Raw genomic sequence first — 11,497 nt, 5'->3', positions numbered from 1 at the left:
AAAAATAAAAAACTTCCGATGAAATTTTCAAAATTAGGATCTCTAAGACTGGCTAAGATGATTTTAAATTTTTATATAAAATATCATATCACTTCCTTTTTTTATTTATGAATCTTATTTCAGTCCCTTTATTAGAGTCGAGAGATCCTATGTTATCAACACATGAGGAGCTTTTGATCGAAGATACAACTAATCACTCGGACTGGGTAAAAAGATTCATTGAAAAGCCAAAATTTACATATGATTTGGTGGATATGCCTTATTTAGGCGAACCAGAAACATATCAATGTAATAATGAATATAACTTACATACTGATGACAAGAATGCGTATCTAAATAACATCGATAAAGATGTCATTGATCAATTCATTTCAAAAGCGCGCGAACCATATTCAAGTGAAATATCATACAGTATTCTACCAATATCAACCATCTCTTCCTACAGACCCGCTTACAAGAAAAAAATTTTGATTCCTCCTACGTATAACAAACTTTTTTTCGAATATTTATCAGTAGAAATTGAACCATTTACTATTTCTGGCTCAGGAGTACAATTAGTTGACTATTCTGGCGTCTTATTTTTATACGACACAAATATCAAACTTCCTATTTCAGAAACAGTTTATTTCATCTACAACGATGCAGAGATTTTCTTCAGTGTATCCAAAAGTAAGAAAATCTACTTCAAATTGCCAAAAAATAATTCTCATATCGTTTTGGCGACGATTTTGTTCAATAACGATACAGAAAAACTAGAGTCCTATAAAAATGGATTCATTCCGAAGTCAACTTCCAATACAAAACTGCCTTCAAATGTACCTTTTGCCACTTCATTTATCCCTATTACATATACATCAGAACAAACGATGTTTTTGAATACTTTTGCGGTTGCAAATCAATCCAATCCGATGGAAAAGATCGGACAACCTCCTTCTGTTGATGATTCAACAATTTTACTTGTTGGCAAGGTTTCTATTGAAAAATTAGACATATTAGATGTACCATTGAGTCAAGATTCATGGAAGTATAATTACGAATATCCTTTCTGTGCTTTAAATTGTCATTCCCGAGTATTTGATATGAAACCAGTAATTACTTTATCAAATATAACTTTCGACTTCACAAATACAACAGAAGGATTAGTAGTTGGTTTTAGAGTGTTTTTCTGCGATTCTCAGACAAATTTGAATTTTCCTGATGGAAATATCGGTTTTGTTCCAAAAGAAGGTGGCGAACTTATCAAATGTTACGAATCGTTTACAGTTAAACCTGATAAACACGTTGTTTTCCCAGATGTTGTTAGATATTATCCTCAAAACAAAATTACACCAGAAAGCCACTTCATTATACAGTTTTTAATCTACAAATCTCAAAAAGTATCAGTTTACAAATGCGCTATCGTTGAAATTATGAAAGACAGAGTTTTATTTACTGGATACAAATCATATCCTACAACTCCGACTCGGAACATCCCAACTGACTACTTAACCAAATACAAATCGACTTCACTATCTACTGTCACGTTTTACATCGATATTCCCGCTTCATATATTTTGCAACCGCAATTTAAGGAGTTATCGGAAGCTTTAGTACCCATGCAAGTCAAATGGGAGACAATAGCCAATATGCCGATGGATATTCTCAAATCCCAGCTACTTCCTGTTGTTGCAAAATTATTATCGATAATTTCACCACAAACAATCCAATTTGTTGTCAATTTATTAACTATGTTTGACAACGATAAGGAGTGGAATGTTCTTTTTCGCTCCTGGATCTATCATTACTTTGATCCAGGAATGATGAAACATAATTTCCTTTCAAGTTTTACAAACTCGCTGGATCAGTTGTTACAAGAAGTAATGAAAGGAGATATCATAACGATGAAGAATATTGTTAGAAATATCGATATAATTTGCGTAATTTTGATGATTTCTTATTTACAGAAGACAGAAACATGGGTTCCACAAAGTTTAATAACATTATTAAACAGATTCACAGATTTTACAGTTTGGATCATTAAAATTGGCCAAGAAAACGAATTAGGTAATTTTTGTGGATTTCTTAGCCACATGGTCCTTATTTTCAGTTCATTAATTGAATCTAAATGCATGTTATCTGTAATTAATAAGTTCATTTCTTCTCTCCTTCAAAGTTCCAACTTAGAAGTGATTTATGAGTATCTTGAACAGTTCGCCAACTGGAATGACTTCATTTTATTCCTCAGCCTAAAGATTCCAATACGTCCAATAGGTAAAAATTGGATGAATCCGTATAATCAGACGATTTCCTTGCTAATTACGTTGATTGACAGGACATTTACGTCAAATAACACAGATTTGATCCAATTAGGAGCAACATTCATTGCTAATTTGACGATTTCCCTTGAAAATTTGGATATTAAAAACAGATTTAGGGTTGGATACGCGATTTTCCCTATTTTTGATATAATATCCAGACATTACATCTCAGAACTAGATGATGTATCACGACAGACATTGTTAACAAGCATAACTTTCTTAATCGGATATATTCCAAGGCTCCAACTTCATTCGTTTTTCATTTCCATTGATAGACAGCACAGAAAACACTTTTTGAAGTTCCTCCAGTCAGTTGTCCAAACAAATAACAACATTCTTCGTCCAATCAACAGCCCGGACAACGGAATGTTCTCAGATCTCACTAAAAGACTCTTAATGTTCTTTGCTATGAATATTGATGATTTCGGAGATTGTCAAAATGAAGCAATTGACTTAATTTCTTCGCTTTACCTCAGCGACTACCAAACACCGAGTAATTACCCAAGAATATTCGTTGCTGTCGCACAGATGATGCTCAGATATCAAAATAACAAACTGTTTCTCGATACTTTGCTTCCATTATTAACAAAAAAGCAGCATATTGCAAGATGCTTCAGTTGTTCACTTATTTTGCTGTTCTACAAGACAGATTTCCACACAAATAACAATTGTATTGAGAGTAATGCAAAGTTTATCGATTCTTTTGCCACAATTTTGTTTAATCTTCACGTATCAAACATACCGATGTACAAATTGATGTGTGATAGAGTAATAGAGAAGAGTTCTCGCTTCAATAACGAAAACTTCAGCAAGGAAATTAAAAATAAATTTTCTGCTGCAATTTCTTTGGCAGATTTGATCATTTCACTCAGGAATTCACCACATGATGTTGCAAATAGATGCGAATTGATCATGAAGATTGCAAATCAGTATCAAAACCAGCCATCAATGAAAATTAAGTGGCTGAAAGAAATTGTTGCGACGAATCTCAAAAATAATAACTTTGCAGCAGCTTTTGTCGCACAACTGCATATCTGCGCTTTAGTTTCTACAGTAGTTCAGAAATTACAAAAAAGTGACGAAAAAATACCAAAAAGTGACACAAACTTTACAAAAAGTGACGAAAAATTACCAACTTTACATAACTTGATAGTTTGTCAGCCAATAACTATGGATTATATATCAGGTGATGAGTTTCCTGTATATGCGAGAGATTTTGAGTTCAACGAATCTGCTTTTTCAGAAACAAAACTTGATTTCGACGAATTAAGTGAAGATTTCAAATATGTTTCAAGTTATTTCGATCTGGAGCTTCTCAAGCAATCATTGAATGAAGCTATAGATATAGGACTCCAGGCAAAGATGTTTTACTCCCTGAGATGTATAAAAAGTTTACAAATGAGAATTTGTCTATTTGAGAAGGATTTCAAAAAATTCAGTGAGATCTCTCAAAATTACGATATCATTTATAAGTCGCTTTCTAACTCATGTTCTACAACATACGACATACATCAGGTGTTTTTCGTTAACGGAGACAAGATATTCTGTGTTGATAGCGATCAAAGCACAAACGGAGTGATTGTTAATCAATATGAGTCAGAAAGTACAGAAACAGAAAGATATCATTGCTGGAATATATTCAGAACAACACCAAGCTACAAAAACCTTGATTTCGTGACGAATTTTGAAACAAAAGAAGTTTCATTGACTCAATACACAGTAAAATACGCTCTACCACGATATGTTTCGTATTCACCGATTGCTTCAATGAAAGAAGTGAAGATTTCGCTAAAACATCATTGCGATTTGGAAACAGATAAAATTTGTAGTTCATTAACTCGAATTTCGGAATGTTTGGAACGATGGTTCCCAACAAGAAACGTATCAGAGTTAATAGGAGACTACAAGCCAAATCTCGAAAGAGACCTCAGATGCGTATCCTCAATTCTCGAGGAAGTTCACGGAAATTCAAAGTTGTCACTTTTTTCGATTCTGAAAATTTTACACGAAAAAGGAGGAAATGAAGCCGCCAAGAACATGGCAATTAAGACATTGAGAGAAGTACAAAGACTTGTTAAGGTTTACCACAGAGCAATCGAGTTTCTTCAAAGCGAAGAGCATTTTCTAACTTATGCAAGATTATCTAAGTCAAGAGTTGCTTTCACAAACTTCTTTGGACTTCCTGATATTGATACGAAAGGATATGAAGGAAGAAAAGATATGATGCTTGAAAAATGCGATTTTGAATAAATATTTGTTTGTAATTTGATTTCAATTTGCGTTACTTTTTAACAGAATATATGTTTAGTGAGAATAGCGTAATATTATCCTATCTTCGTGCTATCTATTTTTGTTGAATTTAACTTTCATATTTTCGAAAGATCGTTGTGTATTATTATTACTTCCTAATTGGCCGCCTAAACATGATAATCATTTTTGAATGCTTTTCAATGAGACTACCAAAAGCCGTGATGGTGCTCTTTCAAAAAACAGATTTTTCAAGATCTATGATTCTATTGAAGTGTGAAAATGATTTGACTAATGCGAAATACCCGATTGATAGAATTAATTCCGATTTTCGCTCTCTTACATCAATTTTTATGAACTTCTTAAAGCCATTCAAAAATTGAGAATCTTTTTAATCCTTAAAAAATCACTCTCCATTATAATAATATATACTTTTTAAATATTCGAAAATTGAGGTGTAATCAATTTGAATATGTTACTTTGTTATTTCAATGTCTTCTCTGCCGTTCCTTCATACCACCAACATTCAAGTTCCCAAAAAAGCATCAACCATGATGCGTTCAATGAATAGAACCTTACCTGCTACTCGATTAATGACAGCTTCGATGCCAAGAACACCAAATAACGTACCTGCTGTTCCAAGCGCAGAGTATTCAAATCTTGAAAGGAAAGAGAAAATCTCTTTAGAAAACACGGCCGATGATTTGCTTAACGGCGTTTCCTTCAGAACAATCTAACCTGCAACAATTTCAGGTTTAATCATCGTTATGAAAGAGAGGAAGCGAAAGGCTGGTCGCATAAATAACTATGCTCTTTCACAGACTATTTCAGACATGATTGCTCGTCTTATTTCAATGAAATTCCAAATAAAGGTCGACGCCATGAAATCCCAGCAAATTAAGGAATTAAATGCCGTTATTACCCAAGCCAAGAAAGATCTTGAGAATCTCAAAAATAAATGGAATGAAAGAATTGAAAAATTTAATGCCGACCAAGCGAAAGCAGCTCAAGACATGGAAGCAGAACACATCAAACAGCTTGAAAACTTCGATAATAACATTCCAACAGATTTACCACCTCAATATTGTAAACTCACTCCAGATCTTCTAAACATGATGGAAACGGAGAGAAAACTTGTCTTGATCAAAGAATATGATCAAGCCAAAACATTGAAAGCAGAAAATGATAAAAGAAAGGCAAAAGAAACAGAAGAACAAAAGAAGAAATTCTTGGCTGTCGTTGAGAAACAGCGCAAGGCATTACTAAATGAGCAAGAACATGCAATTGAATGCTTCACTGCCAGATGGACAAGAGAAGCAGAAAAATTGAATAATCAAAAGGATAAAGAAATTGCAACTCAACAGAAGGTTGTAGAGCATTATGAACAAGATCTTCAAGATCTTATAAATCCACATTAATCAAAATCCCTATTTTTCTTTATATTTTATAAAAAGAATAAAGTTATGTTGTTTATCATCAATATTAATTATAAATTTGCCATTTTTGGAACATAAAAGCTTGAATGGTTTATTTCGATGATTATTTGAAGAGAAAATATTTGAGATGAAATCAAAATTCACAAATATGATAAAAAATGAATTAAAAATATTAAGTACTATAGCAAAAATACAGTTTTGTTTATGAAAAATTATATGTTGTCGATTAAATTTTGAAATTTCATATAAAATATAGAACAAGATGAAGTTAAAAAGAAGGTTTGAGTTTAAATTATATATATCCTCAAAAAATCAATATTTTATTCTCATTATATTTTAAACAAAAAAAAGATTATTATTGAATTAAAAAAAATTAAGCTGTATCTGTTGTTTCAGGTGCTGGAGCCTCTGTTGCTACTTTCTTTTTCCTTCTCTTTGGCTTCAATTCCTCATTTCCGTCGTCATCCGCCGATTTCTTTACTTTTTTCCTTTTCTTTGGCTTCAGTTCGGCTTCTTGTTCTGGAGTTATCTCTGGCGTATCTGTATCATCTGGCAAAGGAACGCGGTTTGCCTCCGGAATGACTGTTTCCTGTTTCTGGCTCCATCCTGCCTTGAAAACAGAAACAGATTTGGCACTTTGTTTCCTTTTGTCCCTTGGAGAAGGCGGAGGATGCAAATCTTCGCTGTCAACGGACATATCTGCATCCGACTGATAATCTGTAATTGCTTGGTCGATGCCTCCGTCCATTGCAAACAAAGATCTGACGAGAGCGTTGAGTCTGATGGATTTCGTACGCCTTCTCGGTCCTGTACCGAATCCTGGCCTTGCTTTGGCTTCTCCGAAATAAGGAGTTTCTTGGACGGAGAGCATTCTTTGGAGCCAATTCTGGTTTGGCTTCAAAAGGTAAAATGCGGAGTAAGGCGTCTTGCTGAGCTTCTCCATACCACCGTATGCATACATTTTACCACTTCTGTCGGTGAAATAAGAGAATTTACGTAATGCGTACGGAACATTGCCGACATCGACAACTTTTGTGGCAACATATGTATCTGTTTTGATGGCAATTGATTCTACTGCGGCGCCACTTTCTGTTGTTCCTCCAAAAAATATCATTGTATCGCCACAAACGAATCCGCCACCGCATTTACGTGGAATAATTTTATCTCCACGTGGGATCTTCTCCTGCCATGTCATTGTCTCGGTATCGAGCTCCCAAGTGTCAGATAATAATTTCTTATGAGCTTTTCCACCATGGATTATAATTGAGTGGCCACTGAGTACTGCAACATGATGATATCTGGCTGGAGGAGGGGTATTCTTCGTCTGAAGTATCTCAAACATGTTGTCAATTGGATCAAATACAGTTACAGTGTCGATAACGTCTCCTTTTTGGTTCCTACCGCCAATAATATAAAGCCTTCCATCACAGAGAGTGGTTGTATGTCCGTATCTTGGCTCAAAAGTCACAGTTGAATTTGGAAGGGGTTCCGACCAAATATTTGACCTCAAATCGTAACAAAGGATCATATCGAAGAAAGTATTCTTATTCTTTCCGCCGATAATGAACAATCTGGAGCCAATTAAAGTCATTGTATGACCAACTCTTCCTTCCGCGCAAGTTTGGATATCCATACGCTCCATGGTGAACTGGTTGAGTGCGGTAAGTGTGTTTCCGGGTGCCATGTTCTCTTCCGGTTGTCCGCCGAAGAATAAGAATTCAGATCCGTTCGCGGCAGCAGATCCAGCGGAAACTTGTGAAAGCTTTGTGTTCATGAGGGCCCATTCGAAGGAGAATTCGTATGTTTTAGTCAATTCTTGTGATGCAGTGACTAATGCTTGGAAAAAGTCTCTTAAACTCAATTTATCAGCGAAGCCGATGAGGTAGTCCTTTCGAGGGTTCATAATGGACTTGTTGTATGATTTTTCGACCGCAGAAATTATAAGACATAAATCATTATCAATTGCGAACTGATAATGGAAAGATGTAACAGGGGAATCGAATAAAACTGTAATGCCTTTGCTCTGATCTTTCGTTACTAAGACAATATCGTTGAAAACGTAGATCATTCCGATATTTTCTGAATGTCCTTTAATAGCGACTTGCGCTTGATGTATTAACTTGCGGTTGGGTACAACGATCTTGAATTTGTTAACAAGATTCTTCTCAATCTGCTTCAAACGCCACATTTGAGAAACACTCTTTGTTTCTACTTCGATTTTACGTAAAATTGCTTCGATTGAGTTCGCTGCTTCCTTGAGAAGGAAGGAGTCAGGGTGGGAGCTTGGCGTATACTTTGTAAGGTCGCGAATGAATAATTGATAGCGAGGAATTCTTTGTACAGGGGTAATAAGGAAGCTAAGGAAATCCTGACCGTTCTGCTGATTAGATAATTCGAGTAATTCTTTTCTAACTGAGTTAGATTTGCATTTTTCTACAATTGTATCGTTGATTTGTGGATAATTTGCAATATAAGTAATAGCAACTTCAAACATAGATGAATGCGAAACGAACAAACCGGCTACTTGTGTGCTATAGCTATGCATTAATTGCGTAAGCTCGTCGAGAAAGATTTGGTGGCAATTGAGAATTGATCCGAATTCCGAACTGATTGTTTTCATTTCTGTTTCGTTAAATATCTTTCGCTTTTTAACTTCTGGAGTCCAAAACTCAATAATACACTTAAGCTGAGAAATGTATTTAGCTTCAGATTCCTTGATTTCCTGGACGATATTTGAACGCTTTTGCATCAGATCTCCGGCTTTTTCAGTTATCTTCATATGGTAGATAACTTGATTTTCCCAAGCTTTCTTGTAGAGTTCTTGGACCAATGTGGTTTCAGGAATATCTTCATCCTGTATTGATATTTTTATTGGTTCGTTTTCTAAGCCAATCGATTCCTGTGCAATTTTAAGAAAATCTTTTACCGTTGCGTTCTGATCTTCAGGGAGTTTAACTAAAAATTTAGGAATTTCGTATTCGCCTTCAACTTTAACATCGCACAAAATCCATTTTGTCTGCTGGTTTTCTGGAGCTAATGGAATAATAGTATAATCTGGCATACAGTACTTTGATGGTCTACTAGGTCGCGATATTAATGGATATTTATCAAGAAGTACAATGTCATCAGTGATGGCTTCTTGGATCGAACCATATCTAACGCCTAAAAAGTCAAAGCCTTTGCAAATATCGCCTTTAAGTTCTGCAACAGTTTTTCCTTTTAGTTTTGTTGCAGGAAAGATATTTACAGCTGCACCGGGCTTAGTAAAACAGGCAAAAGCGCGATGCATAATTCTGAGAAAAGTGACAAAATTATATGATTTCAGAATTTATTTTAGTGAACAATAGGCATTTATTAGATGCAAATAAGCTAAAATAGAAGGATAACTTGGTAAAACATTTTCAAAACTTCTCTTGTTGTTTCATTTGATCTTCCATTTGATTTTCGACACAATGCAAAATACCTTTCCAATTAAGCACATGCTTATTCACAAGGAAAATAAACATTGTCATCAAATATAAATAAAAAATGGTAACATAATTCGTTTAAAAATATAATGATGCAATATGATAGATCTCACTACCAAAGTATAATGGTAACCTACTGAATAGAATTTCCATTTCAAAGTATCTTTAAATAGCGCTCACATTAAATATATTCTTTAATTTTTTTTTTACTAACAGAAAGAATAATGAAATGATAGTTTCAAGCAAGCTGTTTCTTTAACTGGTTGTTTTCTTCTTCCAATTCTTTTCTTTTGGTAAGTAACTTCTCATTTTCGTGCTTTAATGCTCGATAAAGCTTTTTAGTCTTCTCAATTTTAACTGTCAATGCAACATTTCTGACCTGAAGGATGTCTGATGCAGATGGACGTTTGCTTGGATCTTTGTCAAGCATCGAAGATATCACTTTCCATAACTCTTCTGAATATTCACTTGGAATACGCCTAACTTCTGCATACTTTATCTTTCCATTCAATTGTTGTTGACCATAGGCTCTAAATGGCGGGGATTTTGCCGCCATTTCGTAAATTACGCATCCAAGAGCCCAAATATCACTTTTATCATCATACGAATGATGAGAAACCAGTTCAGGCGACATATAAAGCGGAGTTCCTAAGTATGTTTTTGTTGAGCCATCTGGGATAGGCTTTGCAAGCCCGAAATCGCCAAGTTTAACATGTCCGCTACTATCAATGAAAATATTCCCTGGTTTGATATCACGATGTATAATTCTTTCCTTTCCATTATGACATTCATTCAAAGCAAGAGCAAGTTCTGAAAGGGAAAGCCATATTTGATTTTCTCCTATAGGGCTGGTAGAATTTTGAATGAATTTTTGCAAATCTCCGCCTGAACAATATTCCATAATTAAAAATAACGTTCGTTGAGATGTGTCGACAATTCTATCATAGTATGTAACAATATTATCGTTTCTTAGTTTCTTGAGTATATTGCATTCATTAACAAGCATTTCCTTTTCATGAGTAGACATATTTCCATAATTGATTTGCTTTAATGCAACAGTTTTGTTATCTGATTTACGTATGGCTATATAAGCTTGCCCAAAAGAGCCCTTTCCGATAAAGTCTTTAATCTCATAACCTTCAAGATTCGGCTTGGAAAACATTTCTAAACGTGCACAATTTTGTAAACAATAAATTTTGATTTAAAATGTGGAGCTATGGAGCTCCTCTATGCCGATTTCTTAGGCCAACTATCTATAATTTAATTCAAGAACAATCATCTGTTATAATTCTTTGTGGTATTCCCTCTTGGAATTTGACAAATTTACAAAATTTTACACAGCGCACTTATGTTACCTACTCCTTTTTTCCAGATTAGGAATACAATAGTCACATAGTCAGAGGTAATAAATTCTCAAAGATCCTTTTTTTTTCCATTATGAAACAATATTTCTACACCAATTACTAATATAATAATACATAATGCTTTACTTGTCAAAATAATCAATAATGAATAGTTCTATTGGTTATGGTGTTAAATAAAAATGCTAAATTAATTCGATTAATAAATATTCATTGAAATTTCAACCTTAAACAACTGAATTAAAGGCACTGTCATAGAGGCGTAAGTGCACCCCAAAAAAAAACCGACCAAGTTGACAATTTTTCCTAAAAATCGCAAATTCCCGGGATTCTTGGCGGCGATTCTTCTTATTTTGGAGGTTTAGGACAAGCTTATTTTAATTTAACTAATAAAACGAATTCCTGTGAAATAAACCATATGAGAAAACTTTTTGAGTGCCAACGTATTTATTGAATTCAATTATTGCGGTTTGTATTAATCTCTGTTTATACCGCTCTACTTAATATGCTAATGGGATATTAAAAATCAAAATTATCTTTTCCAGAATGGCTGGAAGCGACTTGAAGAATTTAATTTATGAAAAATAAAATAATAAATTTTAATTAATTTCATATCTATGAATGTTATCCAATATTTGTTCACGAAACCTTTTACACAACTCAAAATTGAAATATAAAATCAAAATTGA

General features: G+C 34.2%; 5 protein-coding genes across 5 annotated transcripts; 3 read left to right on the top strand and 2 right to left on the bottom strand.

Annotated features, from left to right (window-relative positions):
* Positions 1-107: 107 nt before the first annotated feature.
* On the top strand, positions 108-4,607 carry TVAGG3_0328860 (dedicator of cytokinesis DOCK family; the record flags this gene model as incomplete). Its single annotated transcript, XM_001314199.1, has 1 exon — positions 108-4,547. One exon carries the CDS (start codon positions 108-110, stop codon positions 4,545-4,547), a length of 4,440 nt encoding a protein of 1,479 aa, XP_001314213.1.
* A 428-nt stretch (positions 4,608-5,035) lies between these two features.
* On the top strand, positions 5,036-5,281 carry TVAGG3_0328840 (uncharacterized protein; the record flags this gene model as incomplete). Its single annotated transcript, XM_001314200.1, has 1 exon — positions 5,036-5,281. One exon carries the CDS (start codon positions 5,036-5,038, stop codon positions 5,279-5,281), a length of 246 nt encoding a protein of 81 aa, XP_001314214.1.
* Positions 5,282-5,311: 30 nt separating this feature from the next.
* Positions 5,312-5,962, top strand: TVAGG3_0328850 (uncharacterized protein; the record flags this gene model as incomplete). Its single annotated transcript, XM_001314201.1, has 1 exon — positions 5,312-5,962. One exon carries the CDS (start codon positions 5,312-5,314, stop codon positions 5,960-5,962), a length of 651 nt encoding a protein of 216 aa, XP_001314215.1.
* Positions 5,963-6,318: 356 nt separating this feature from the next.
* TVAGG3_0328830 (faciogenital dysplasia protein family) lies at positions 6,319-9,270 on the bottom strand (the record flags this gene model as incomplete). Its single annotated transcript, XM_001314202.1, has 1 exon — positions 6,354-9,269. The coding sequence occupies one exon, from the start codon at positions 9,267-9,269 to the stop codon at positions 6,354-6,356; it is 2,916 nt and encodes a 971-aa protein (XP_001314216.1).
* Positions 9,271-9,518: 248 nt separating this feature from the next.
* Positions 9,519-10,616, bottom strand: TVAGG3_0328820 (STKc Nek2 domain-containing protein; the record flags this gene model as incomplete). The annotated part of the gene is made up of 1 exon (XM_001314203.1): positions 9,686-10,609. The coding sequence occupies one exon, from the start codon at positions 10,607-10,609 to the stop codon at positions 9,686-9,688; it is 924 nt and encodes a 307-aa protein (XP_001314217.1).
* Positions 10,617-11,497: the final 881 nt, after the last annotated feature.

This window comes from Trichomonas vaginalis, chromosome V, assembly GCF_026262505.1.
Source record: "Trichomonas vaginalis G3 chromosome V, whole genome shotgun sequence".
Classification (NCBI taxonomy): Eukaryota; Parabasalia; order Trichomonadida; family Trichomonadidae; genus Trichomonas; species Trichomonas vaginalis.
This window is presented reverse-complemented; position numbering and strand designations above follow the sequence as displayed.